Source organism: Oncorhynchus kisutch, linkage group LG9, assembly GCF_002021735.2.
Source record: "Oncorhynchus kisutch isolate 150728-3 linkage group LG9, Okis_V2, whole genome shotgun sequence".
In the NCBI taxonomy this organism is placed as follows: Eukaryota; Metazoa; Chordata; class Actinopteri; order Salmoniformes; family Salmonidae; genus Oncorhynchus; species Oncorhynchus kisutch.
The window spans coordinates 21,178,433-21,203,616 of NC_034182.2; the positions used below are offsets into that span (position 1 = coordinate 21,178,433).

At 42.6% G+C, this 25,184-nt stretch overlaps 2 protein-coding genes across 3 annotated transcripts; both read right to left on the reverse strand.

The window, feature by feature from the left end:
- Positions 1-647: 647 nt before the first annotated feature.
- Positions 648-8,063, reverse strand: si:dkey-6n21.13 (P2Y purinoceptor 3). The gene is made up of 2 exons (XM_020490679.2): positions 7,549-8,063; positions 648-2,801 (listed from the first exon to the last, which is right to left on the reverse strand). Exon 2 carries the CDS (start codon positions 2,655-2,657, stop codon positions 1,227-1,229), a length of 1,431 nt encoding a protein of 476 aa, XP_020346268.1. The 5' UTR covers positions 2,658-2,801; positions 7,549-8,063; the 3' UTR covers positions 648-1,226.
- A 330-nt stretch (positions 8,064-8,393) lies between these two features.
- On the reverse strand, positions 8,394-24,943 carry si:dkey-6n21.12 (schwannomin-interacting protein 1). Of its 2 annotated transcripts, none has more exons than XM_020491277.2 (7): positions 24,314-24,943; positions 15,826-16,162; positions 13,536-13,714; positions 11,059-11,152; positions 10,750-10,902; positions 10,385-10,502; positions 8,394-9,654 (listed from the first exon to the last, which is right to left on the reverse strand). In XM_020491277.2, the coding sequence occupies exons 2-7, from the start codon at positions 16,093-16,095 to the stop codon at positions 9,554-9,556; spliced, it is 915 nt and encodes a 304-aa protein (XP_020346866.1). In that variant the 5' UTR covers positions 16,096-16,162; positions 24,314-24,943; the 3' UTR covers positions 8,394-9,553. The 2 variants fall into 2 exon arrangements, with proteins under 2 accessions (XP_020346866.1, XP_020346867.1); XM_020491278.2 differs by having other exon boundaries at positions 11,071-11,152; positions 24,314-24,940.
- Between the last annotated feature and the right edge of the window lie 241 nt (positions 24,944-25,184).

Below are 25,184 nucleotides of genomic sequence, written 5' to 3' on the forward strand. Positions count from 1 at the left end.
ACCCCACCATAATTTGAGCAAACGGAAGGACAGAGTAGAGTAGGTTGCAGGATCCATAGTTCCTGACAAGTGCTTGTGACATCACTATAGTCTAGATTCTAGAATGTACAACCCCATTCCATGTTAAATAAAGTAGGTTGTTTTTGTGAATGAGTGGAGAGTATTTCTCAGATTTTAGGGTGTTGTACAATTTCTTTTCTCTGTGTGTGTTTAAACACTCAGCACTACATTAGTTAGGTTGACCTTTGGGTTGAGTTCAGGTGAATAGGGAGATTATTAACATTATTGCTAATCCAATTTGTTTACAAAGGCGTGACCATTTTTTACTCTCTCTTTTTCACACACATGCACACACACATGCATTTTATTATTCTCTCCTCGTGAGGGACCTACAATTAATTTCCATTCAAAATCCTATTTTCCCTAAACCTAACCCTATCGCTTACCCTAACCCTAACCTTAACATGTAGCCCTAACCCAAACTCCTTACTCTAACCCCAATTCTAACCTTAACCCTAATTGCACCTCTAACCCTAAACCTAACCCCTAAACTTAAAATAGCCTTTGTCCTTATGGGGACGTGGGAAATGTGGCCACGTGGGAGAATCTTCCTTGATTTACTGTCCTTGTGGGCGCACACACACACACACACACACACACACACACAATTCAACAACACAATCTCATTGGACAGTAGCGTTACATTAAACATGTTTAATCCAGTCATATTTTACACATTTCCAAAATGTCAGACACAAGATGAACAGGAAATAGACCAATACAGTTCTCATCAAGGGCCGTCATCAAAAGATACAATAACAGATACCAAATCTGTCTCTGAGTTTTGTTTTCCTGAGGTATAACTTCCTTCAACTCAACAAATTCATGGAGAATTTTTTTTTTAATACAAAAAAACGATATAACAGAGTCCATCATTGTTTTGTTATGGTACAGTATCATAATCCTCATCCAGATCTACTCATCAACATTTGAATACTGCCAATGATAGTAAGATCATCTCTAATGATCCTATCTAATGTCCTTTGTGTCTCCAAACCGTTCCTTTTCACATCCTGAATTCTGCACCCAACCATTTATACTGTTCACAAAGGCCTGCTTCTGAATGAAATCCATGTAATGCAGAAGACTTCCGCCACCAACAACAACTCATCCTATGCCTGCCAGCATTGATCCCCTCGGGATGAATAAAGTCTATCGAATTGAACTTATTCCACAGTATATCGGACCTTGGATTTGGTCATCCCTCTGAATAAATGTACAGCCGTTTTATTAGTCTCTTTGTTGTTACCCTTGTTATTGACCATGCCCCCCTTCTCGCCCCTGTCGCCCCCCTCCTCCTCGTCTCCCGCTCTTCCCAGCTTCCTCAACGGCCAGAGGAGCCCATGATGCTGGTTGGCTGCAGTAGTGTCTGGAGGTGGGCAACAGGGGGCGCCACCCCCTTTCTCCTTGGTGAGGAAGTAGAGGAGTGCATTGAGCCAGGCATTGAAAGACGCCAGCGGCCGGGTGATCTTATAACACATGGATACCATCGTCATGGTGTGGCACGGGACACCTTTCTTCACTTTCAGGACGAGGAAGATAGTCCTGGTGACATGAAATGGGAAGAAGCAGAGGGCAAAGAGGAGTGTGATGGTGATGATTGTCTTGATGGATTTACGCCGTCGGTGGGCATATGGAGAGTGGGCGCCGAGAACTATCGACATCCCCTCTCCTCCTCCCTGAAGTCTTCCTCCTCCTACAACTCCAGCTCCATTCCCTCTCATTCCTCCTCCACGTCCCCCACCTCCTCCTCCCCCCTCTCCTGTGCCTCGCTGTGACTGGGGCTGGGAGCGCAGGGTCCGGAATATTGTCAGAACCACATGTGAGTAGCACCAGGCGATGATAGAGAACGGGAGAAAGAACCCTAGAAGATGTAGGATGATTCCATATGGAACATAGTCTTGGAACTCCTTATCGATGGCATCGTCCCAACAGTTCTGATATGTTTCCACCTCCCCAGTACCATTACTACTAACGATGCCAGTGTTATTACTGGTAATCGCCATAGCCTCGCCCCCTACACCTCTCATCACGTGGCTCGTTTGGGCAAACCGGAATATGGGGCACGTAAGAGCGAAGACAACCCCCCACACCAACACACACGTCCCCTTGACCGCTCTCTTAGTCTCCAGTGTGATGGTCCTCATAGGGTAACATATCCCCAGGTAGCGATGGACAGATATACACGTCAGGAAGAATATAGAACAATACAGGTTGAAATAGAACAGAAAGCGGACCAATCGGCACATGTAGTCCCCAAAGATCCATTGGTCACGCATCACATAGCTAGCCACCAGGAAGGGGAGTGACAACCCGTACATGAAGTCTGTGGAGGCTAGGTTGACCATGTAGATGAGGGAGGCGTTCCAACGCTTGGTGCGTCTGAAGGAACGCCAGAGAATGATAAAGTTGAGGGAGATTGAGAAGAGGAAGGTGAAGGAGTAGCACAGAGGGAGGAAAATGTACTTGTAGGACTCGTCGATGCTGCAGGAGGGAGGGAGCGAGGGATTGACTGAGAAGGAGTTAAGGAGGTGGTGTACTCCTTCAACAATAATGTCATCATTGAGCGCAGGGGCGTCCATCGTTGTTGTTGTCATGGTGACGTTTGGGTGTTTCCGTGTCAGTTGAGATTATGTCTCATCTTCCCATTCTACTGTTCCTTCTGGTTGCCTCTGTTTGATTTCTGAATATCCAATTCCCAGGTTCACTTATGTTGTCTTCACAATTCAAATTCTGTTTACCTGGAAAGAAAGAGAGAGGGTTGTTACAATCACTCATATTAATGAATTTTCATAGTATACTTATGTACAGTGATTTGATATGGATATACAGGTAACTGCCGAAATAACGGAAATACTTGAGTAAATGAGGGATACAAAGTACATTGAACACAAATACAAGCGCAACATGCCCAAATTTGTTTACATCCCTATTAGTGGGCATTTTAGCCTTTGTCAATATAATACATCCACTTCATCTACATCCGCTGATTAAACAGCATGGGGACAATAAAAGGCCACTCTAAAATATGCAGTTTTGTCACACAACACAATGCCACAAATTTGTCAAGTTTTGAGGGTATGTGCAAATGTCATGGTGAGTGCAGGAATGTCCACCAAAGCTGTTGCCAGAGAATTCAATATTCATTTCTCTACCATAAGCCACCTCCAATGTCATTTTAGAGAATTTGGCAGTATATCCAACCGGCCTCACAACCGCAGACCACATGTAACCACACCAGCACACAACCTCCACATCCGACTTCTTCACCTGCGGGATCGTCTAATGGGAGGGGGGGCGGGTGCTGAGGAGTATTTCTGTCTGTAATAAAGCCCTTTTGTGGGGAAAAACGTATTCTGATTGGCAGGGACTGGCTTCCCATTGCGCCCCTGCCCAGTCATAGATTAGGGCCTAATTAATTTAATTAAATTGACTGATTTCCTTATATGAACTGTAACTCAGTAAAATCTTTGAAATTGTTGCATGTTACATTTATATTTTTGTTCAGTATATATTGAAAGCAGGTGCTACCACACAGGTGTGGTTCCTGAATTAATTAAGCAATTAACATCCTGTCATTCTTAGGGTCATGGAAAAAATGCTAGCAGACCATTATTTTGCCTACCAAAGCTATGGCCCCATTGGATGACAATGCTCCCATCCACAGGGCAGGAGTGGTCACTAAAATGTTTGATGAGCATGAAAACGAGGTAAACCATATGCCATGGCCTCTCAGTCACCAGATCTCAACCCAATTGAACACTTATGGGAGATTCTGGAGCGGCCGGCGCCTGGGACAGCATTTTCCACCACCGTCAACAAAACACAAAATTATGAAATTTCTTGTGTAAGAATGTTGTCCCATCCCTCCAATAGAGTTCCAGTCACTTGTAGAATCTATGCCAAGGTGCATTGAAGCTGTTCTGGCTCGTGGTGGCCCAACGCCCTATTAAGACCATTTATGTTGGTATTTTCTTTATTTTGTCAGTTACCTGGAAGTCTGGAGTTATATAACTTTTAGCATACTCTAAACCCGAGGAATTCAACTCTTACCCTACAAGGTTCAGAGCCTGCTGGTTTTCTGTTCTACCGGATAGTTAATTGCACATACCTGGTGTTCCAGGTCTAAATCAGTCCCTGAATGAAAAAAAATGCAGTGGAAATGGCTTTGAGGTCCAGCATTGAGTTTGAGGGCTCTAAACGGTCATCGTCATCTTTTTAATTTCTTTCTTTCATTCAACATACACCATGAGATGTCTTCCCAAGGTACTCGCCCTCCCTCCTTCTCCCTTGCTGACCGGTGACTCCCCCCAGCCCCTTACACAATCTCCAGTGTTGTTTGCCCTCCTGTGTGTGTTTTGCCCTCCTGTACGACTATATGCTGCTGATTCAGTCTCTTCTCACTCCATTAACTCGACAATCAGTAACTACACTTCCCCTTGTCCTATCAGTCCATCCCCCCATTCCCCCCGTTCATCTTTCGTTTCATTCCCCTCCACCATACAGTGACTCCATATGCATCCACCCATCCATTCCCACCTCCTCTTTGCCCTCATTTTCATACTCTTGATTCATTAACTTGTGTGTCATTGTATTTCTCCTCTTTCGTCTTGTACGTCATTCGTGAACATATGTGGGTAGCTTCACATTTGGCCACCATCGACTGAACTCAAACTCATTCAAGCCCTACTATCCCATTATACTGTACCATCACCACATTGCTATCCCCTTGTCCAGTGCTTTGCACGTGCCCAGTTACGACCCCCCCCACGCCTGCCCGCCTGCCCGCCCAATACACACACAAGCAGGTGCAAGTGGGCTACACATGATGTGTGTATGTCTGTGATTGTATGCAATCAACATCACTTCACACATTCAATGTAGATGATTTAGGTAAATATAGGTCCTATGTACACCATAGGTGCAAAATAAAAATAATTCTAAATAATTAGCTCAATCCCTTCTTCATGACTACTCTATTTATCTGAGTGTTGAATATAATAGATAAGAGCCATGCATTTAGAGAGTTGGGACATTACAATCATTATTTCAAAAACTAAAAGCATTGTTTTTGGGACGAATCATTCACTAAACCCTAAACCTCAACTAAATATTGTAATAAATCATGTGGAAATTGAGCAAGTTGAGAAGAGTAAACTGCTTGGAGTAACCTTGGATTGTAAAACAGTCATGGTCAAAACATATTGATGGAACAGTAGCTCAAATGTGGAGAGGTCTGTCCATAATGAAGCACCGCTCTGCCTTCTTATTAACAACGCTATCAACAAGGCAGGTCCTACAGGCCCTAGTTTGTTTTGTCGCACCTGGACTACTGTCCGGTCGTGCGGTCAGGTGCCACAAATAGGGATTTAGGAAAATTACAATTGGCCCAGAACAGGGCAGCACAGCTGGCCCTTAAGTGTACATGGAGAGCTAACATTAACATGCATGTCAATCTCTCCTGGCTCAAAGTAGAGGTGAGATTGACTTCATCAGTACTTGTATTTGTGAGAAGTATTGACATGTTGAATGCACCGAGCTGTCGGTCTAAACTACTGGCACACAGCTCAGACACCCATGCATACCACACAAGACATGCCAACAGAGGTCTGTTCACAGTGCCCAAGTCCAGAACAGACTATGGGAGGCGCACAGTACTACATAGAGCCACGACTACATGGAACTTGATTCCACATAAAGTAACTTATACAAGCAGTAAAATCAGATTTAAAAAACCTGATAAAACTATGCCTTATGGAACAGCGGGGACTGTGAAGGGACAGACACACGTGTACACACACACATAATAACATACACACTCGTACATATGGATTTTGTGTTGTAGATATGTGGTAGTAGAGAAGGCACACACTTAATGTGTTGTGAAATCTGTTGTGAAATGTAATGTAATGGTTTTAATTGTATGTAACTGTCTTCATTTTGCTGAACCCCAGGAAGAGTAGCAGCTGCCTTGGCAGAACTAATGGGGATCCATAATAAATACAAATAAATCGGGAATATTTTTACTGTGTGTGTCAGGTCTGGTCTCTTGGTTGTACTGTGTGTGTCAGGTCTGGTCTCTTGGTTGTACTGTGTGTGTCAGGACTGGTCTCCTGGTTGTACTGTGTGTGTCAGGACTGGTCTCCTGGTTGTACTGTGTGTGTCAGGTCTGGTCTCTTGGTTGTACTGTGTGTGTCAGGTCTGGTCTCTTGGTTGTACTGTGTGTGTCAGGTCTGGTCTCTTGGTTGTACTGTGTGTGTCAGGACTGGTCTCCTGGTTGTACTGTGTGTGTCAGGTCTGGTCTCTTGGTTGTACTGTGTGTGTCAGGACTGGTCTCCTGGTTGTACTGTGTGTGTCAGGACTGGTCTCCTGGTTGTACTGTGTGTGTCATGACTGGTCTCTGGGTTGTACTGTGTGTGTGTCAGGTCTGGTCTCTTGGTTGTACTGTGTGTGTCAGGTCTGGTCTCCTGGTTGTACTGTGTGTGTCAGGTCTGGTCTCCTGGTTGTACTGTGTGTGTGTCAGGTCTGGTCTCCTGGTTGTACTGTGTGTGTGTCAGGACTGGTCTCCTGGTTGTACTGTGTGTGTGTCAGGTCTGGTCTCCTGGTTGTACTGTTTGTGCGTCAGGTCTGGTCTCCTGGTTGTACTGTGTGTGTGTCAGGACTGGTCTCCTGGTTGTACTGTTTGTGTGTCAGGTCTGGTCTCCTGGTTGTACTGTGTGTGTCAGATCTGGTCTCCTGGTTGTACTGTGTGTGTCAGGACTGGTCTCCTGGTTGTACTGTGTGTGTCAGGTCTGGTCTCTAGGTTGTACTGTGTGTGTGTCAGGACTGGTCTCCTGGTTGTACTGTGTGTGTCAGGTCTGGTCTCTTGGTTGTACTGTGTGTGTGTCAGGACTGGTCTCCTGGTTGTACTGTGTGTGTGTCAGGTCTGGTCTCCTGGTTGTACTGTGTGTGTCAGGACTGGTCTCCTGGTTGTACTGTGTGTGTCAGGTCTGGTCTCCTGGTTGTACTGTGTGTGTCAGGACTGTTCTCCTGGTTGTACTGTGTGTGTCAGGTCTGGTCTCCTGGTTGTACTGTGTGTGTCAGGTCTGGTCTCCTGGTTGTACTGTGTGTGTCAGGACTGGTCTCCTGGTTGTACTGTGTGTGTCAGGTCTGGTCTCTTGGTTGTACTGTGTGTGTGTCAGGTCTGGTCTCCTGGTTGTACTGTGTGTGTCAGGTCTGGTCTCTGGGTTGTACTGTGTGTGTGTCAGGACTGGTCTCCTGGTTGTACTGTGTGTCTCAGGTCTGGTCTCTTGGTTGTACTGTGTGTGTCAGGACTGGTCTCCTGGTTGTACCGTGTGTGTCAGGACTGGTCTCCTGGTTGTCATAAGAAAGTATGGCACATAGAGAGAGTGGCAATAAATGTAACTGTAATAAATCTATAAATGTAAACAGCATAAATACCTAAATCCCTGCAATCTGTGAGCTTTGTAAGCAAAATAAAGGACATACCTGTTGAAATGAGCTGTGGTTCAAAGTGCTCTTCCTTTATCCCTGTTCTCCAAGTTAGAAAAACAGAGTCCAAAAAAACGAAAAGACTGAAGATACCAGTGAAGACCACGGGTAAAATGGTGAATATATAAGAGCAAAATGACCAATCAAGAAGATACCAGTGAAGACCACGGGTAAAATGGTGAATATATAAGAGCAAAATGACCAATCAAGAAGATACCAGTGAAGACCACGGGTAAAATGGTGAATATATTAGAGCAAAATGACCAATCAAGAAGATACCAGTGAAGACCACGGGTAAAATGGTGAATATATAAGAGCAAAATGACCAATCAAGAAGATACCAGTGAAGACCACGGGTAAAATGGTGAATATATAAGAACAAAATGACCAACCAAGAAACTCTGTGTTGGAAAGTCTATCTCTCTCTTGACATAATGAATCACCTTCAGGTCTGCCTCCTGTCTACCTGTTTTTGGCTCCTCTAACTCATCCCTGTCTGCCTCGTGTCTTTGTCGGTGTGACACAGTCCCTCCCTCCCTCCCACCCTCTCTCTCCTCTTGTCCCTCTATCTTTCCCTCCCTCCCCCTGTCCCCCTCTCTTCCTCCCATTCTGCTGATCTAGACATTTGGCTAAGGCAAACTCTAACCAGGGCTGAAGTCACACACACACACACACACACACACACACGCACACACACAGACGGCAATGTATACAATTTACATCTGTGCTAAATACATTATGTAAATAGCTACTGTACATGTACACTTAATCCATCTCTAGATACAGGTACATACATACATATATACATACAAAGCAGCACTAGCACACCTACACACAATATGTATCCTTGACAACCTGTTTATTTCATGCAAAATTATTGTAGAATAAAACAACGTCAACAGTGACGTCAAACTCATGTAACCCGGACAAAATCCCAATGCTTCTTGTGTTGGTGTTTTATGACAACAGTACCAAACGAGTGAGGCTTGGTCAGGCATCTTGTCGGTCGGCTGGTAGGTACATTGTTGTCATATTACAACAGTATGCAGGTTAATATAGTATTCCATACCCTTTACTTTTCCTGCTATTTCAGTAGACCCAAGTCATTGAGTTGAGCTGTGCTGTGCTCGCATTACTGTGTGTGTCTGTTTGGTTAGTAATGCCCCTTTCTCTGACTGACTCATTCAACGATCATCATGCATACATTAAAACATCGACGAGAATAGAAGACATAGCTGTGTCCCGGCAACATGAAATCAAAACAAACAATGAAACGTGTCCCGGCAACAAGAATAAAAAACAATCGGTAACACTTTATTCAAACTCTACGTCGTAACGCTCAATGACAAGAAATCTTCGGACATTTGTTATGATACCGTATGACGTATAGTTCAAATAATGTGCTACCAAACGATCATTGCATTTCAACATGTGGATGACAATGGACATTTGAACTAGACTGATTCATGGGTAGCAATAGCAGCTTATTAATCCCTTATAATATTACCGTTATTTTCCCCCTAAAACACTACAATACAACAACATTAACAGTCCAGACATACACGTTTCCCTTTATAAAAACACAAAAAAACACAGAGAAAAACCGGTTGATATGATGTCATAATAAATGTGAAACTGGGTTCGATGACGTCATTTCAACCAGTTTTGCTCACTGGGAAATAAAAACAAAATGCTGTGCAATTCAATCCAAAAAAGTATTTAGGAGTGATGCAGTCTCTTCACATTGATTTGATTCGTCCATTAATTTCAAGCACCGGTGTCCGTCATTGACGGATTGTGACCTGATCTCTGACACCGGGATTCCATTTTATTAGACGATGACCGTAGAACTTAGAATGATTGGAATTATTCTATGGTGATGGGCCTTCTGAAAGTGTCGTCCATAGAGTATATAATACACAAGAGTGGCTTGTCATAGACCTGCATAGCTCTAGATTGTGCTGATAATGGCAGCCATCTTGGTCAGGGTTCTAAGGTGACGTCAGAGTGATGTCATGTCCTGTACCTCCAGCAGCATAGCATCCTGTTCTGTCCTCAGCTGGTCCCGAGTCTGAAGATGAACCACCAGCTCTGTGCTAAGGTCTAATGGGCGAGGCACAGAGACACACCCACATGCGCACGGGCACGGGCACACAAACACAAACAAAATGTCAGATCAAAAATGTAAGATCAAATGCAGTTGTACAGATCATTTGACAAAGGTGAAATACAGGTAAAATAATAAGGTTGGTTCCCACATATGCTGAGCACTTGTTGGCTGAAAAAGGTGAAATATAAATTTGCCTATATCTAAAATATACACTGAGTATACAAAACAGGAACACCTTCCTAATATTGAGTTGCACCTGCTTTTGCCCTCAGAACAGTCTCAATTTGTCGGGGCATGAACTCTACAAGGTGTCAAAAGCGTTCCATGCTGGCCCATGTTGACTCCAATGCTTCCCACAGTTGTGTGAAGTTGGCTGGATGTCCTTTGGGTGGTGGACCATTCTTCATACACTCTGGATACTGCTTAGTGTGAAAAACCCAGCAGCGTTGCAGTTCTTGACACTCAAACCATACCCCGTTCAAAGGCACTTGTCTTTTGTCTTGCCCATTCACAATCTATGTCTCACTTGTCTCAAAGCTTAAAAATCCGTCTTTAACCTGTCTTCTCCCCTTCATCTACACTGATTGAGGTTGATTTAACCGGTGACATCAATAAGGGATCATAGCTTTCACCTGGTCAGTCCATGTCATGGAAAGAGCAATGTTTTGTACACTCAGTGTACATATGCAATATATCCTGTGTAGTATCTAAGTGACCACTCACCTTGTATAGCCTTGTTGAGAGAGTTTTGGTGGGCGTTGAGCTCTTTGAGACTGAAGGCTTGCAGGTCACTTCGGTCCAGCCTTCTATTCTTCAACAGCTGATTACAACAAGCTGGGCTCTGAGACACAGGGGACAGAGTGAAGAACAGAATGTAAGAGAACACCTAATAACAAAACTCTGTGCACCCCAAGGGCAGTACTATTAACCTCCTTCCTAGCCACTCCTGTAGATATGATGGGTATTGTATCAGATGGCAAGGAGAAGCAAGTGCCTATCCTATACATTCAGAACTACAGGAGTGCAGAGGGGGTAGGGGCTAGGAGTTGATTTGCGATTCAGGTCCCTCCTTCCGCCCCCGCTCTCACCTCCTGTTTCTGCTCGGTCCTCAGCTTGTTTCTGAGCGCGCTCAGTGCAGCCTTGAAGCCTGATGATTTGCTCTTGGTTGTAGGGGGGGCAGGGAACTTGGGCTGCTGGCGCACCTGCACACTGGAACCGCTCTTACCAACAATTTTGGAATTCTTGAAAGGACAGAAACAAAACAAAAACGGCATTATGGTTGAGATCTGGAATACAAGAAAACAAGTGTCTTTCACAATTCTATGATATATCCTGCATCACTCTAGCTGTACCACTCTATCTATGACCAGCCTTACCTTTTGAGTGTGTGTGCTTACCTTCACACTAACCTTTTTGCCAGTATCTTCATCTTCTTCTTCGCTTCCGCTGTCATTGATGAAGCACAGCTGGAGGTTCATCTGATTCGAAAGACTGATGAGGAAAACAATTTTTTTGGTTAGTAAGTAGTGAAATTACCCTGGCATTGATAAACATGATTACAAGAGAAGGTGGAAAGTTTTTAAGTTCCTCGGCGTACACATCACGGACAAACTGAAATGGTCCACCCACACAGACAGTGTGGTGAAGAAGGCACAAAAGAGGCTGAAGAAATTTGGCTCGTCACCTAAAACCCTCACAAACTTTTACAGTTGCACAATTGAGAGCATCCTGTCAGGCTGTATCACCGATTGGTATGGCAACTGCACCGCCCACGACCGCAGGGCTCTCCAGAGAGTGGTGCGGTCTGCACAATGCATTACCGGGTTCAAACAACCTGCCCTCCAGGACATCTACAGCACCCGATATCACAGGAAGGCCAAAAAGATAATCAAGGACAACAACCACCCGAGCCACAGCCTTCTTCAACCCGCTACCATCCAGAAGGTGAGGTCTGTACAGGTGCATCAAATCTGAGACCGAGAGACTAAAAAACAGCTTCTATCTCAATGCCATCAGCCATGGAATCATGTAGTAACCAAAAAAATGTTAAACAAATCAAAATATATTTTATATTTGAGATTCTTCAAATAGCCACCCTTTGCCTTGATGACAGCTTTGCACACTCTTGGCATTCTCTCAACCAGCTTGACCTGGAATGCTTTTCCAACCGTCTTGAAGGAGTTCCCACATATGCTGAGCACTTGTTGGCTGCTTTTACTTCACTTTTTCCGACTCATCCCAAACCATCTCAATTGAGTTGAGGTTGGGGGATTGTGGAAGACAGGTCATCTGATGCAGCACTCCATCACTCTCCTTCTTGGTAAAATACCCCTTACATATCTTGGAGATGTGTTGGATCATTGTCCTGTTGAAAAACAAATGATAGTCCCACTAAGCCCAAACCAGATGGGATGGCGTATCACTGTAGAATGCTGTGGTAGCCATGCTGGTTAAGTGTCCCTTGAATTTAAAAAACATCACAGACAGTGTCACCAGCAAGGCACCCCCATACCATAACACCTCCTCCTCCATGCTTTACTGTGGGAAACACACATGCGGAGATCATCCGTTCACACACACTGCGTCTCACAAAGACACGGCGGTTGGAACCAAAAATCTCAAATTTGGACTCAAGAACAAAGGACAGATTTCCACCAGTCTAATGACCATTGCTCGTGTTTCTTGGCCCAAGCAAGTTTCTTCTCATTATTGGTGTCCTTTAGTAGTGTTTCTTTTCAGCAATTTGACCATGAAGGCCTGATTCACGCAGTCTCCTCTGAACAGTTGCTGTTGAGATGTGTCTGTTACTTGAACTCTGCGAAGCATTTATTTGGGCTACAATTTCTGAGGCTGGTAACTCTAATGAATATTCTCTGCAGCAGAGGTAACTCTTGGTCTTCCATTCCTGTGGCAGTCCTCATGAGAGCCAGTTTCATCATAGCGCTTGATGATTTTTGCGACTGCACTTGAAGAAACTTTGAAAGTTCTTCTTGAAATGTTCCATATTGACTGACCTTCATATCTTAAAGCAATGATGGACTGTCATTTCTCTTTGCTTATTTGAGCTGTTCTTGACATTATATGGACTTCTGTATACCCCCTTACCTTGTCACAACACAACTGATTGGCTCAAACACATTAAGAAAGAAAGAAACTCCTTAAGAAGGCACACCTGTTAATTGAAATGCATTCCAAGTACCTCATGAAGCTGGTTAAGAGAATGCCAAGAGTGTGCAAAGCTGTCATCAAGGCAAAGGGTGGCTATTTGAATAATCTCAAATATAAAATATATTTTGATTTATTTAACCCTTTTTTGGTTCTACATGATTCCATGTGTTATTTCATAGAAAATAGTAAAAATAAAGAAAAACCCTCGAATGAGTAGGTGTTCTAAAACTTTTGACCGGTAGTGTATGTATATACTGTTTTTATACCATCTATTGCATCTTGCCTATGCCGCTCTGTCATTGCTCATCCATATATTTATATTGATATATTCTTATTCCATTCTCTTACTTAGATTTGTGTGTATTAGGTAGCTGTTGTGGAATTGTTAGATTAGATTACTTGTTAGATATTGCTGAACTAGAAGCACAAGCACTTCGCTACACTAGCTATAACATGTGCTAACCATGTGTATGTGACCAATCAATTTTTATTTGATACCACTCCTCCAGGGAGCTAGCTTTCTTGAATTCTTTCGATTTGAGTTCGCTTCTTGCCTCAAACCTTATGCTTCTCCCTTGGTTTCATTACACTGGTGTCAGAAGTGGGATTTGTTCATGATTCTATCAGCCTGGGTACTATACTATTAGTACATCATTAACAACACTATCACAACACAATGTTACGTAGACGACACCGTGCTTCGTACCGCGAGGTTAGGGCTGTCACGCGGCTATTGCAGTCCTCCTCGCCTCTGTCCTCCCAGCTCTCCTTACTCTTCCCTTGCTCCCTGTCTCCTGGCCGGTTCATGGACAGCGTCTTCCCTCTCTCTCTCTCCTCCGGCCGGCTTGCTGACAATTTCTTACCTCGTTCAAGGACACTGGAAGACTGGAGATGAATCAGATATACAGTCGTGAAAAAGTAAGTACACCCTTTGGAAAGTGGTCTATTTTGAATCATTTTTTAAACATATTTGGACACATGGATATTTGAGCTATTTTCCAACCACATTCATTGATAAAGGGAACTCAATTTAACAAAAAATTTACTTTGAAAATGTTATGCAATTAAAATAAACCAAAATGCAGTTTCGTTATGCAGAAACAAATGTGAACACCCCTCCCTTTACCTTCACCTAAAATGGCTAAAATTAGGATCAGGCACCAAAACAGGTGCAAATTATTAGGAAATCATTAAAGAGTACCTTGGGAGAGTCCAGACTTCCATAAAGATTATAAACTTGGTCTGGTTTGGTCTTAACCATATGGGTGTTGTAACACATCATGCAAAGATCCAAATACCTATCCGAGGCCCCCAGAAGAAAGATGATTGATGCCTGTGAGTCTGGGAGGGGTTACAAATACATTTCCAAGCAATTTGAAGTACATTGTTCCACTGTCCGACGGATCATCTACAATTGGAGAAAATTCCAGACCACTGGCAATCCACCTAGGACAGGTTGTCCCACCAAATTCACCCCAAGAGCTTACTGAAAGATGCTCATAGAAGTCTCTAAAAACCCCAAGGTTTACATCAAGGGATCTACAGGCCTCTCTTGCTACAATCAATATTGAAGTGCATGAGTCAGCTGTCAGAAAGAGACTGCACCATCTTGGCCTACATGGGAGGTCAGGAAGGAAGAAGCCTCTGCTTTCAAAAAAGAATATCAAGACAAGACTGACGTTTTCCAGACAACACCTGGGTAAAGACCAAAACTACTGGAACAATGTGCTCTGGACAGATGAGTCAAAGGTGGAGTTGTTTGGCCGCAATGCCAGACGCCATCTTTGGCAAAAAACAAAACACTGCCTTTGAACAGAAGAACCTCATACCAACCGTAAAGCATGGAGGCGGTGGCATTATGGTTTGGGGCTGCTTTTCTGCCTGAGGGCCTGGCCAAGTTGCCATCATTTAGTCAACCATGTATTACATATTGTACCAGAGAATCCTTGAGGAGAATGTGAGGCCATCTGTCAAAAAGCTGAAGCTGAATCGAACATGGATCTTGCAACAGGACAATGATCCAAAACACACAAACTAATCTACAACAGAATGTCTCAAAAATAAGAAATGGAGGGTTATGGAATCGCCGAGTCAAAGCCAAGCTCTCAATCCTGTCGAAATGTTGTGGGGGGACTTGAAGCGGGTCGTGCATGCCAGAAATCCCTTGAATATAACACAGTTGAAGCAGTACTGTAAAGAAGAGTTGGAAAAAATCCTTCCAGTCAATATGAGAGACTGATAGACAGTTACAAGTAATGGCTACATTAAGTTATTTCAGCCGAAGGGAGCAGCACCAGCTACTGAAGCTAGGGGTGTACTTATTTTTTCCCACACTATGGAATTACATTTCTGTTGACTTTCGATGAATAAATGATGGCAAAGTATAATCTTTCAGTTTCATTTGTTAAATTAGGTTACCTTTATCTGTCAATAGTGTTGAAGTGAATATTACATATCCATCTGTCCAAATACTTCCTAAAAAGTCAAACTTTCCAGGGGGTGTACTTGCTTTTTCACATGACTGTAGGTAGCACAAGTTATACAGAGCAAGTTATGGAGAGCCTCTCCTGTGTGTAAGTTAATTGTTTTTTTAATGAGCTGCCTTATTGGCCAGGTCTCCCTTGTAAAAGAGGTATTCTGACATCAATGGGACTTCCTGGATAAATAAAGGCTAAAATTATAATGGATTTTTTGTAAAGTTCATATTGTTTTGCAGTGCTGTGTAGTCTCTTTCAACACAAAACTAGCCACTGAATAGAGCAGGTGCCTGACATTGCATTCAGGCACCATGTTTTTTGTACAACACTGAGTCCCTGACAGATGCACACTTCTCTCCCATAAATAGACAACTGTGTCACCTGCCCACATCCATAAGTAACAGACAGCATTCAACTATGACCCTTTACCTTTGTTCTTTCTTCTCACTCCTCTCCCCTTCTACTCTCCACTACCTGTCCAAAAACACCTGTCCCCAGCACTCAACTGTGACCTCTGACCTTTGTTTTCTTCTCTCTCTTCTCCTCTTCCTGTTTCTCCAGCTCTGCGATGCGCAGGCTCAGCGCCTCCCAATGCATTATGGGTAGGCCCAGGTCATCCTCTCCGTATGACCCCTCCTGCCACACCAACGCAGCTCCCTCCGCATCTTCATCATCATCCTCTTCATCATCTTCCTCTTCAGCCTCGTCGCTCTGTTTCTCCTCTTCCTCCGTCTCGTCGCTCTCTTTCTCCTCTCCCCGCTCCCTCTCTCTCTCCTTCTCTCCCTCCATCTCTTGTGTCAGTAGGAGAGAGTGCCAGCGTGGGTAGACTTCACTGCGCTCTGGGTTGGAGGGTTGTCTAAGATAAAGATGATATAGTTGTCTATTAATACATAATAAACATGTTATAAAGAACCATAGCAACCTACTGGTTACTAAGCTGTTATAACACCTATATTATACTACTTGGTGGTAGGCAGTGCTTAATTTGTAAATCAGGAGGTGCTGGAACCAAAAACGAGTGCGAGACGGGGGTGACCTGGGGAGCTCTGAGGTACTGAAAAAAAAAAAAGCATTTCATGCATATCATCACATTTGCGTAGTGACACAAAGCAGTAGAGTAGAGGCACTTACAGAAGTTGCACACATGGGGAAAAATGGGGTCTGGGAAAAATGTGGTATTTTATAAAAGCATTCATGCAATTCTAAATCATTTTACATGACTGGAGACATTTGCAGAATTTTTTAAAGACCATAGAAATGATCGAAATGACAGTCTACTTTGACACTGACAAACTGAGAATCTGAGATCAATAAAAATGACCTTAAATCCATCAGATGAATGGTCAGATGAAGCAGATGCTAAGCTACAGGACTGTTTTGCTAGCACAGACTGGAATATGTTCTGGGATTCCTCCAATGGCAATGAGGAGCATCTGTCATTGGCTTCATAAATAAGTGCATCGATGACGTCGTCCCCATAGTGACCGTACGTACATAACCCAACCAGAAACCATGGATTACAGGCAGCATCCGCACTGAGCTAAAGGCTAGAGCTGCCGCTTCAAGGAGCGGGACTCTAACCCAGAAGCTTATACGAAATCCCGCTATGCCCTCAGACGAACCATCAAACAGGCAGGACTAAGATCGAGTCGTACCACACCGGCTCTGACGCTCGTCGGATGTGGCAGGGTCTGCAAACCATTACAGACTACAAAGAGAAGCACAGCTGAGAGCTGCCCAGTGACATGAGCCTACCGGACGGGCTAAATTACTTATATGCTCGCTTCAAGGCAAATAACACTGAAACATGCATGAGAGCACCAGCTGTACTGGAAGACTGTGTGATCATGCTCTCCGCAGCCGATATGAGTAAGACAGACAGGTCAACATTCACAAGGCCGCAGGGCCAGACGGATTACCAGGACGTGTACTGCAAGCATGACCTCTCCCTGTCCGAGTCTGTAATACCAGCATGTTTTAAGCAGACCACCATAGTGCCTGTGCCCAAGAACACTAAGGTAACCTGTAACCTAAGGTAACTCAGATCTGTAGCCATGAAGTGCTTTGAAAGGCTGGTCATGGCTCACATCAACATTATTATCCCAGAACACTAGACCCACTCCAATTTGCATACCGCTCCAACAGATCCACAGATGATGCAGTCTCTATTGCACTCCAAACGGCCCTTTCCCACCTGGACAAAATTAACACCTATGTGAGAATGCTATTCATTGACTACAGCTCAGCGTTCAACACCATAGTGCCCTCAAAGCTCATCAATAAGTTAAGGACCCTGGGACTAAACACCTCCTTCTGCAACTGGATCCTGGACTTCCTGATGGGCCGCCCCCAGGTGGTAAGGGTAGGTAACAACACTGTGTTCAGCCCCCTCCTGTACTACCGTTCACTCATGACTGCACGGCCAGGCACGACTCCAACACCGTCATTACATTTGCCGATGATCAGCGACAACAACAAGACAACCTATAGGGAGGTCAGAAACCTGGCCGTGTGGTGCCAGGACAACAACTTCTCCCTCAACGTGATCAAGACAAAGGAGATGATTGTGGATTACAGGTAAGGAGGACCGAGCACGCCACCATTCTCATCGACGGGGCTGCAGTGGAGCAGATTGAGAGCTTCAAGTTCACTTCACTGCCACTCTCTGTTGTCATCTATGCATAGTCACTTTAATTAACTCTACCTACATGTACATACTACCTCAACTAACTGGAACCCCCCTGTATATATTGTTATTTTTACTGCTCCTCTTTAATTACTTCTTACTTTTATCTCTTATTCTTGTCCATATTGTTTTAAACTGCACTGTAGGTTAGGGGCTCGTAAGTACGCATTTCACTGTAAGGTCTACTTCGGCACATCTGACTAATAAAATGTGATTTGATCAACAGCATAGGCCTACGTATGTGGAGACACATATTGTAGGCTACAATATGAGGATGAAATTATAGTCCTAAAAATGCTATTCAGTTTCACTCACTCACCCAATGATGCGCAGTTCACTCACCGGTGATGCCCGATGCGTTCGTGCCAAAAGCCTACAGTGCATTCGGAATGTATTCAGACCCCTTGACTTTTTCCACATTTTGTTACGTTACAGTTTTTTTCTAAATTTGAATAAAACTTTTTTTTCCCTCATCAATCTACACACAACACCAATCAAATACAGGTTTCTAGAGATTTTAGCAAATGTATTAAAAATAAAGAACTGAAATGCCTTATTTACATAAGTATTCAGAGCCTTAGCTATGAGATTGGAAATTGAGGTCAGGTACATCCTGTTTCCATTGATCATCATTAAAATGTTTCAACAACTTGATTGGAGTCCACTTGTGGTTAATTCCATTGATTTGACATGATTTGGAAATGCACACACCTGTCTATATCAGGTCCCACAGTTGACAGTGCAGGTCAGAGCAAAAACCAAGCCATGATGTCGAAGAAATTGTCTGTAGAGCTCCGAGACGGGATTGTGTCACAGCATTGAAGGTCCCCAAGAACACAGTGGCCTCCATCATTCTTAAATGGAAGAAGGATGGAACCACCAAGACTCTTTCTAGAGCTGGCTTCCTGGCTAAACTGAACAATTGGGGGAGTAGGACCTTGGTCAGGGAGGTGACCAAGAACCTGATGGTCACTCTGACAGAGTGCCAGAGTTCCTCTGTGGAGATGTGAGAAACTTCCAGAAGGACGACCATCTGGAGGAAACCTGGCACCATCCCTACGGTGAAGCATGGTGGTGGCATCATCATACTGTGGGGATGTTTTTCAGCAGCAGGGACTGGAAGACTAGTCAGGATTGAGGGTGAAAGATGAAACAAAGTACATAGAGATCCTTGATGAAAACCTGCCCCAGAGTGCTCAGAACCTCAGACTGGGGCGAAGGTTCACCTTCCACCAGGACAACGACCCTAAGAACACAGCTAGACAACGAGACAAGTCTCTGAATGTCAAGACAAGTCTCTGAATGTCCTTGAGTGTCCCAGCCAGAACCTGGACTTGAACCTGATCAAACATCTCTGTAGAGACCAGTGGCGATTTTAGCTTGTACATTTAGGTGGGACAAAACAAAAAAAACATGTGGAATGCATGCCAGCAAAGCCACTACACAACACAACACTAAACAATACATTAATTACACTATAACGGTGACAAACGGTTCCCACAAACTGTTAGGGCCTACATAAAGCTGTCCCAACAGCAGAGTCCCAGCAGCAGTCCCAACACCTTACTACTGCTACACCTGGCTATCAGCGGAGCCTTGTCTGGCAGTGAAACAGTTAATTCAGCCTCATTTACTGCATTTATAAAACATAGCTGATATGGCTGACGTGCTTAAACAAATGTGGTTTCTACTGACAATTGAAATGTACAAACTATGACATAAGGGAACGTCAAGCGGATAAGAGGCAATCCGTAATTTCGATTAAGACATTAATGAGCGAGCGACGGTTGCTTTGTAATGCTTGCAGTTAGCCACTGATTCTTTCCAAACCACTTATTGTTTAATTTGCAATTTCCAACTTGTTGTGTAATGTATATGTCCAATGGCCGATGAGCACCGATACATTTTATCTATAATTTCTCTTCATTATTTATCTTCATATGACAAGGATTAAAAAGGATTTGTCAGTAGATTGTCGACTTGATTCATGTTGATAACTGCTAGCTAAGATTTTGAAAGTAAGATGTTGACATGATCAGTCCAATCAAACTACTGTACATATAATGTGATTTGACGTCATTCTAGCTGTGGCCAATGACCTTGAGCCTTCTTGGAAGGGCTCTTCTAATGTAACTCTATAGCAGGACCCAAAGGGCTTAAATGTTCGATGTCTACCCTTACTAAGGACTTAGATTTGGCCTGTGAAGTAGTGTCCCCATGAGTGACAGAACACTGAGCCAATCATGGCGCAATGCTCCTATTTTCTGCTGGCTTGCCCCACCACCACAGAAAGCACTGAGCTAGGCTGAAACACCTGAATTTTGGAGCAGCTTACTCAAGAAAACAAAAAATGTTTGTATGCGGCTTTATTAACTCAATGATATATATATATTTTTTTACATTGTTTGCAAACTGATATGTGACACGTACTAATGCCAAAATAACATGCAAAATAGGCAAGCCCCACAAAAAATGTGGAGCCCCACCTGCCCTGAATGATGGGTTGCCACTGGTAGAGACCTGATGCTCCCCAACCAACCTGACAGAGCTTGAAAGGATCTGCAGAGAAGAATGGGAGAAACTCCCCAAATACAGGTGTGCCAAGCTTGTAGCGTCATACCCAAGAAGCCTCTAGGCTGTTATTGCTGCCAAAGGTGCTTCAACAAAGTACTGAGTAAAGGGTTTGAATACATATGTAAATGTGATATTTATATTTTATATTTGTAATTAATTTGCAAAATATTCCAAAAACCTGTTTTTGCCTTGTCATAATTTTTTTTTAAATTTACCTAGGCAAGTCAGTTAAGAACAAATTCTTATTTACAATGACAGCCTAGGAACAGTTGGCAAACTGCCTTGTTCAGGGGCAGAACGACAGAGTTGTCAGCCTGGGATTCAATCTAGCAACCTTCCGGTTACTGGCCCAACACTCTAACCACTAGGCTACCTGCCACCCCAATATTATGTGGTATTGTGTGTTAGATTGATGAGGGAAAAAACAATTTAATAAATGTTAGAATAAGTATGTAACGTAATTTATTTATTTTTTAAGTCAAGGGGTCTGAATACTTTCCGAATACACTGTATATCTCACTCGTTTTACTTTGTAAAACAATATTTGGAAGTTTATCAAATATTTTGTTAGGCTAGAGCAGACAGATTAGAGACTTCTCTTTTCAGCAGGAGCCATTTGGTTTCCAACCTGTGTTTTCCCGCAAATGTATTTGAAATATTGCGAAAGGCCTGTTTTGTCTGCATGCTGTTCACTGACAGATTTGCTGCATGTTCCTGACTCTAGGCTATGTATTGTTATTGGGCTACACACAATCCACAGCTAGACTATTTTTTTTAAGACGCTATTGACCTCTGTGGCTAAATGACGGGCATTTTCATGGTGTAGTAGGCTATTCTGAATTATTTCATTATTTTCATTGAACAGACAGCAGTTATTCTATAACTTTGGCAAATGTATTTCAATTTATCAGGGGCAGTGGTGGAAAAAGCCCACAATTGTCATACTTGAGTAAAAGTAAAGATACCTTAATAGAAAATGACTCAAGTAAAAGTGAAAGTCACCCAGTAAAATACTACTTGAGTGAAAGTCTAAAAGTATTTGGTTTTAAATATACTTAAGTATCAAAAGTAAATGTAATTGCAAAAATGTGTACATTATTTTCTTTAGGATTGCAGTGAAGTAAAAGTAGAAGTTGTCAAACATATACATAGTAAAGTAAAGTACTGATACTCCAAAAACTACTTAATTTCTTATGACTGGGGGACAGTATTGAGTAGCTTGGATGAATAAGGTGCCCAGAGTAAACTGCCTGCTACTCAGGCCCAGAAGCTAAGATATGCATATTATTAGTTGGATAGAAAACAATCTGAAGTTTCTAAAACGGTTTGAATGATGTCTGTGAGTATAACAGAACTCATATGGCAGGCAAAAACCTGAGAAAAACCAGGAAGTGGAAAATCTGAGGTTTGTAGTTTTTCAACTCTTTGCCTATCCAAGATACAGTGTAAATTTGGTCCGATTGCACTTCCTAAGGCTTCCACTAGATGTCAACAGTCTTTATGACTTTGTTTGGGGCTTCTACTGTGAGACCAGAGGTCTGGCAGAATGCCATGAGCTCAGTCTCGCGTGCTCCCGTGAGAGCGACCTGCGTTCCATTGCATTTCTAAAGACAAAGGAATTGTCTGGTTGGAACATTATTGAAGATTTATGTTAAAAACATCCTAAAGATTAATTCTATACATCGTTTGACATGTTTCTACGAACTGTAATGGAACTTTTTGACTTTTCGTCTGGACCTAGTGCTCGTGCGTCATGAATTTGTGAACTAAACGCATGAACATAAAGGAGGTATTTGGACATAAATTATGGACTTTACAAAACAAACATTTATGGTGGAACTGGGATTCCTGCAAGTGCATTCTGATGAAGATCATCAAAGGTAAATTAATATTTATAATGCTATTTCTGACTAATGTTGACTCCACAACATGGTGGGTATCTGTATGGCTTGTTTTTGTGTCTGAGCGCTATACTCAGATTATTGCATGGTGTTGGCTTTTTCCATAAAGTTTTTTTGAAATCTGACACAGTGATTGCATTAACAAGAAGTATATCTATAATTCCACGCATAACACTTGTATATTTTATCAATGTTTATTATGAGTATTTCTGTAAATTAATGTGGCTCTCTGCAAAATCACAGGATGTTTTGGAAGCAAAACATTACTGAACATAACGCTCCAATGTAATCTGAGATTTTTGGATATAAATATGAACTTTATCGAGCAAAACATACATGTATTGTGTAACATGAAGTCCTATGAGTGTTATCTGATGAACATCATCAAAGGTTAGTGATTCATTTTATCTCTATTTCTGCTTTTTGTGACTCCTCTCTTTGGCTGGAAAAATTGCTGTTTTTCTGTGACTAGGTGCTGACCTAACATAATCATATGGTTTGCTTTCGTCATAAAGCCTTTTTGGGACTAACAACACCTTTATCTTTAAAATGGTGTATAATACATGTATGTTTGAGGAATTTTAATTATGAGATTTCTGTTGTTTGAATTTGGCGCCCTACACTTTCACTGGCTGCTGTCATATCGATCCTGTTAACGGGATTTTAGCTGTAAGAAGTTTAAATAGTACTTAAAAATATTTTTTCCAAAGTACTTTTTACACCACTGATCATGGGTGCCTGTCACGACTTCCGCCGAAGTTGGTGCCTCTTCTTGTTCGGGCGGCGTTCGGTGGTCGTCCTCACCGGCTTTCTCGCTGCCACAGATCCATGTTTCTTTTTTCCATTTGTTATGTCTTGATTGTACACACCTGGTTCCCATTACGTTATTATTATTTCCCTATTTAACCCTCTGGTTCTCATTATGTTTTGTGCGTGATTGTTCCTGGTCTTGTGTTAGTCTTTTGTGTTAGGGCTTGTTATCCATGCATGGATTTATTTGCCCGAGTAAAGTACGTTATTTTACTCAGTTCTGTGTCCTGCGCCTGACTCCGTCCTTACCTCTGCACAACTGACACATGACAGTGCCTCAGCTCCTCCAGAACCCTTTGCGCTATGATTAACGAAGAGGGAACTCGAATGAACTTTGAACGCTTTTATTATATTTTTTACATCGCAAAAAGTTACTTATTTTTCATGACACAAGAGGTACCGGATCCGGCCAAATACGATCCGGAATAAAACAGTCCAAAACGGAGGTGATCCTGTTCCGGCAGGATCCGGCTAAAATTAAGCACCGGTTGGCCTTCGACTTCAATTATATGCACGGAGAACATTTTACTTTAAAGAAGCTATCCACATTATTCAAATGATTATATTTTGGGACGACTTGAAGTTAGAGTTCAACAGAGGAGAGAGTTTCAGAAAGTTTGTTTTTGTTAAGCTGTAAGGTAACACATGGAATGCCTGGAAACAGAATATAGAGCGTTTCAACTTTATAATGTACCAGTGTAAGTAACTTACAGCCTCAGTTACCAGTGCGTCTATCTATGTGGCTATCCAAACTGCACTCTGAAATGTGTATAGATCAAGACAGACTGCAGAATATAATTGAAATAGAAAATAAAGACAGTTACGTAAACGCTGTTAGGGAAAAGTGTTTAAGACTGATTGATGTACGCCATAGTAACAGTAGCCTATATAGTGATAATAGGCCCAAGAGGTAGCCTAGAGAAGAAGCGAAGTAAAACAAACACGTGACACGTATCAATAGTTGTAGCCTATATGCATAATGTTTAGTTAGTCAGTGGTTGATCGTGTAACCCAATATCTATTTGGAATCGCTTACCAATTTCCCAGGGGAGTAGAAATCACAGCTTCTTGCGCTGTCAAACCGGAGGAGAGGATTCTTGTGTCCACATAACTTTCTCCCTTCCTTGAGCGAAAACTCTTCCTAGTTTCCCTTTATTCTCCTTCCTTCTTCCTGAGTTTCCACACTTTTTTTCATTCCCCTTTCCTTTATCTCAACTTCTCGCTCACTGTAACGGGAGAAGGGTGTTGAACTGCAAGATTATGGGAAGCTTGTTTACGCGGCTTTGAAGTTACAACCAGTGGCAAATGTACTTTAGTAGCCTAATGTTATAGCTGGTTAGTAGCCGAGCATATCCAAGAAATCCACGAATTCTTGCGCCAAAACAATCGAAACAAAAGCGTAAACCTTCAGGAATTTCACGGCTTTTCAGTAGGGACACAGAGAGGAGGGGTGGAGAGAGACGGGCTGAATAAGTAACGAAAATTGCCAGGTGTCGTATTTCAGTTTTCTAACAGACTACTGAAATTCAAATGGTAGAAGAAAGTAGGATTTGATTCTGTAAGTTTTAATTCTGATTAATAGGGAGATGATTACTAAGAATACAATTCACGATGTTAGTAAGCCTAAATAAAGTTATGTTCCCCCTTGTGTTAGTAGTATTTGGGACTAGTATTCTGCCAGCAGCACAAAATAATAACGTCACTCTGTATGGTAATCAGTAATCCTTCAAAATAAAAGCCTGCATTTCTAAACCTTGCAATGTGGATAACTCATTCAAAAGATATTACATTAGAATCCATGTCTATTTGTATTGTGCTTATAAATTATGTATTGCATTTGCATATGGAAACAATTACAAATGTGCTTCTAAAAACATTGATCACTATCAAAAAGTCTATGTTCAGAC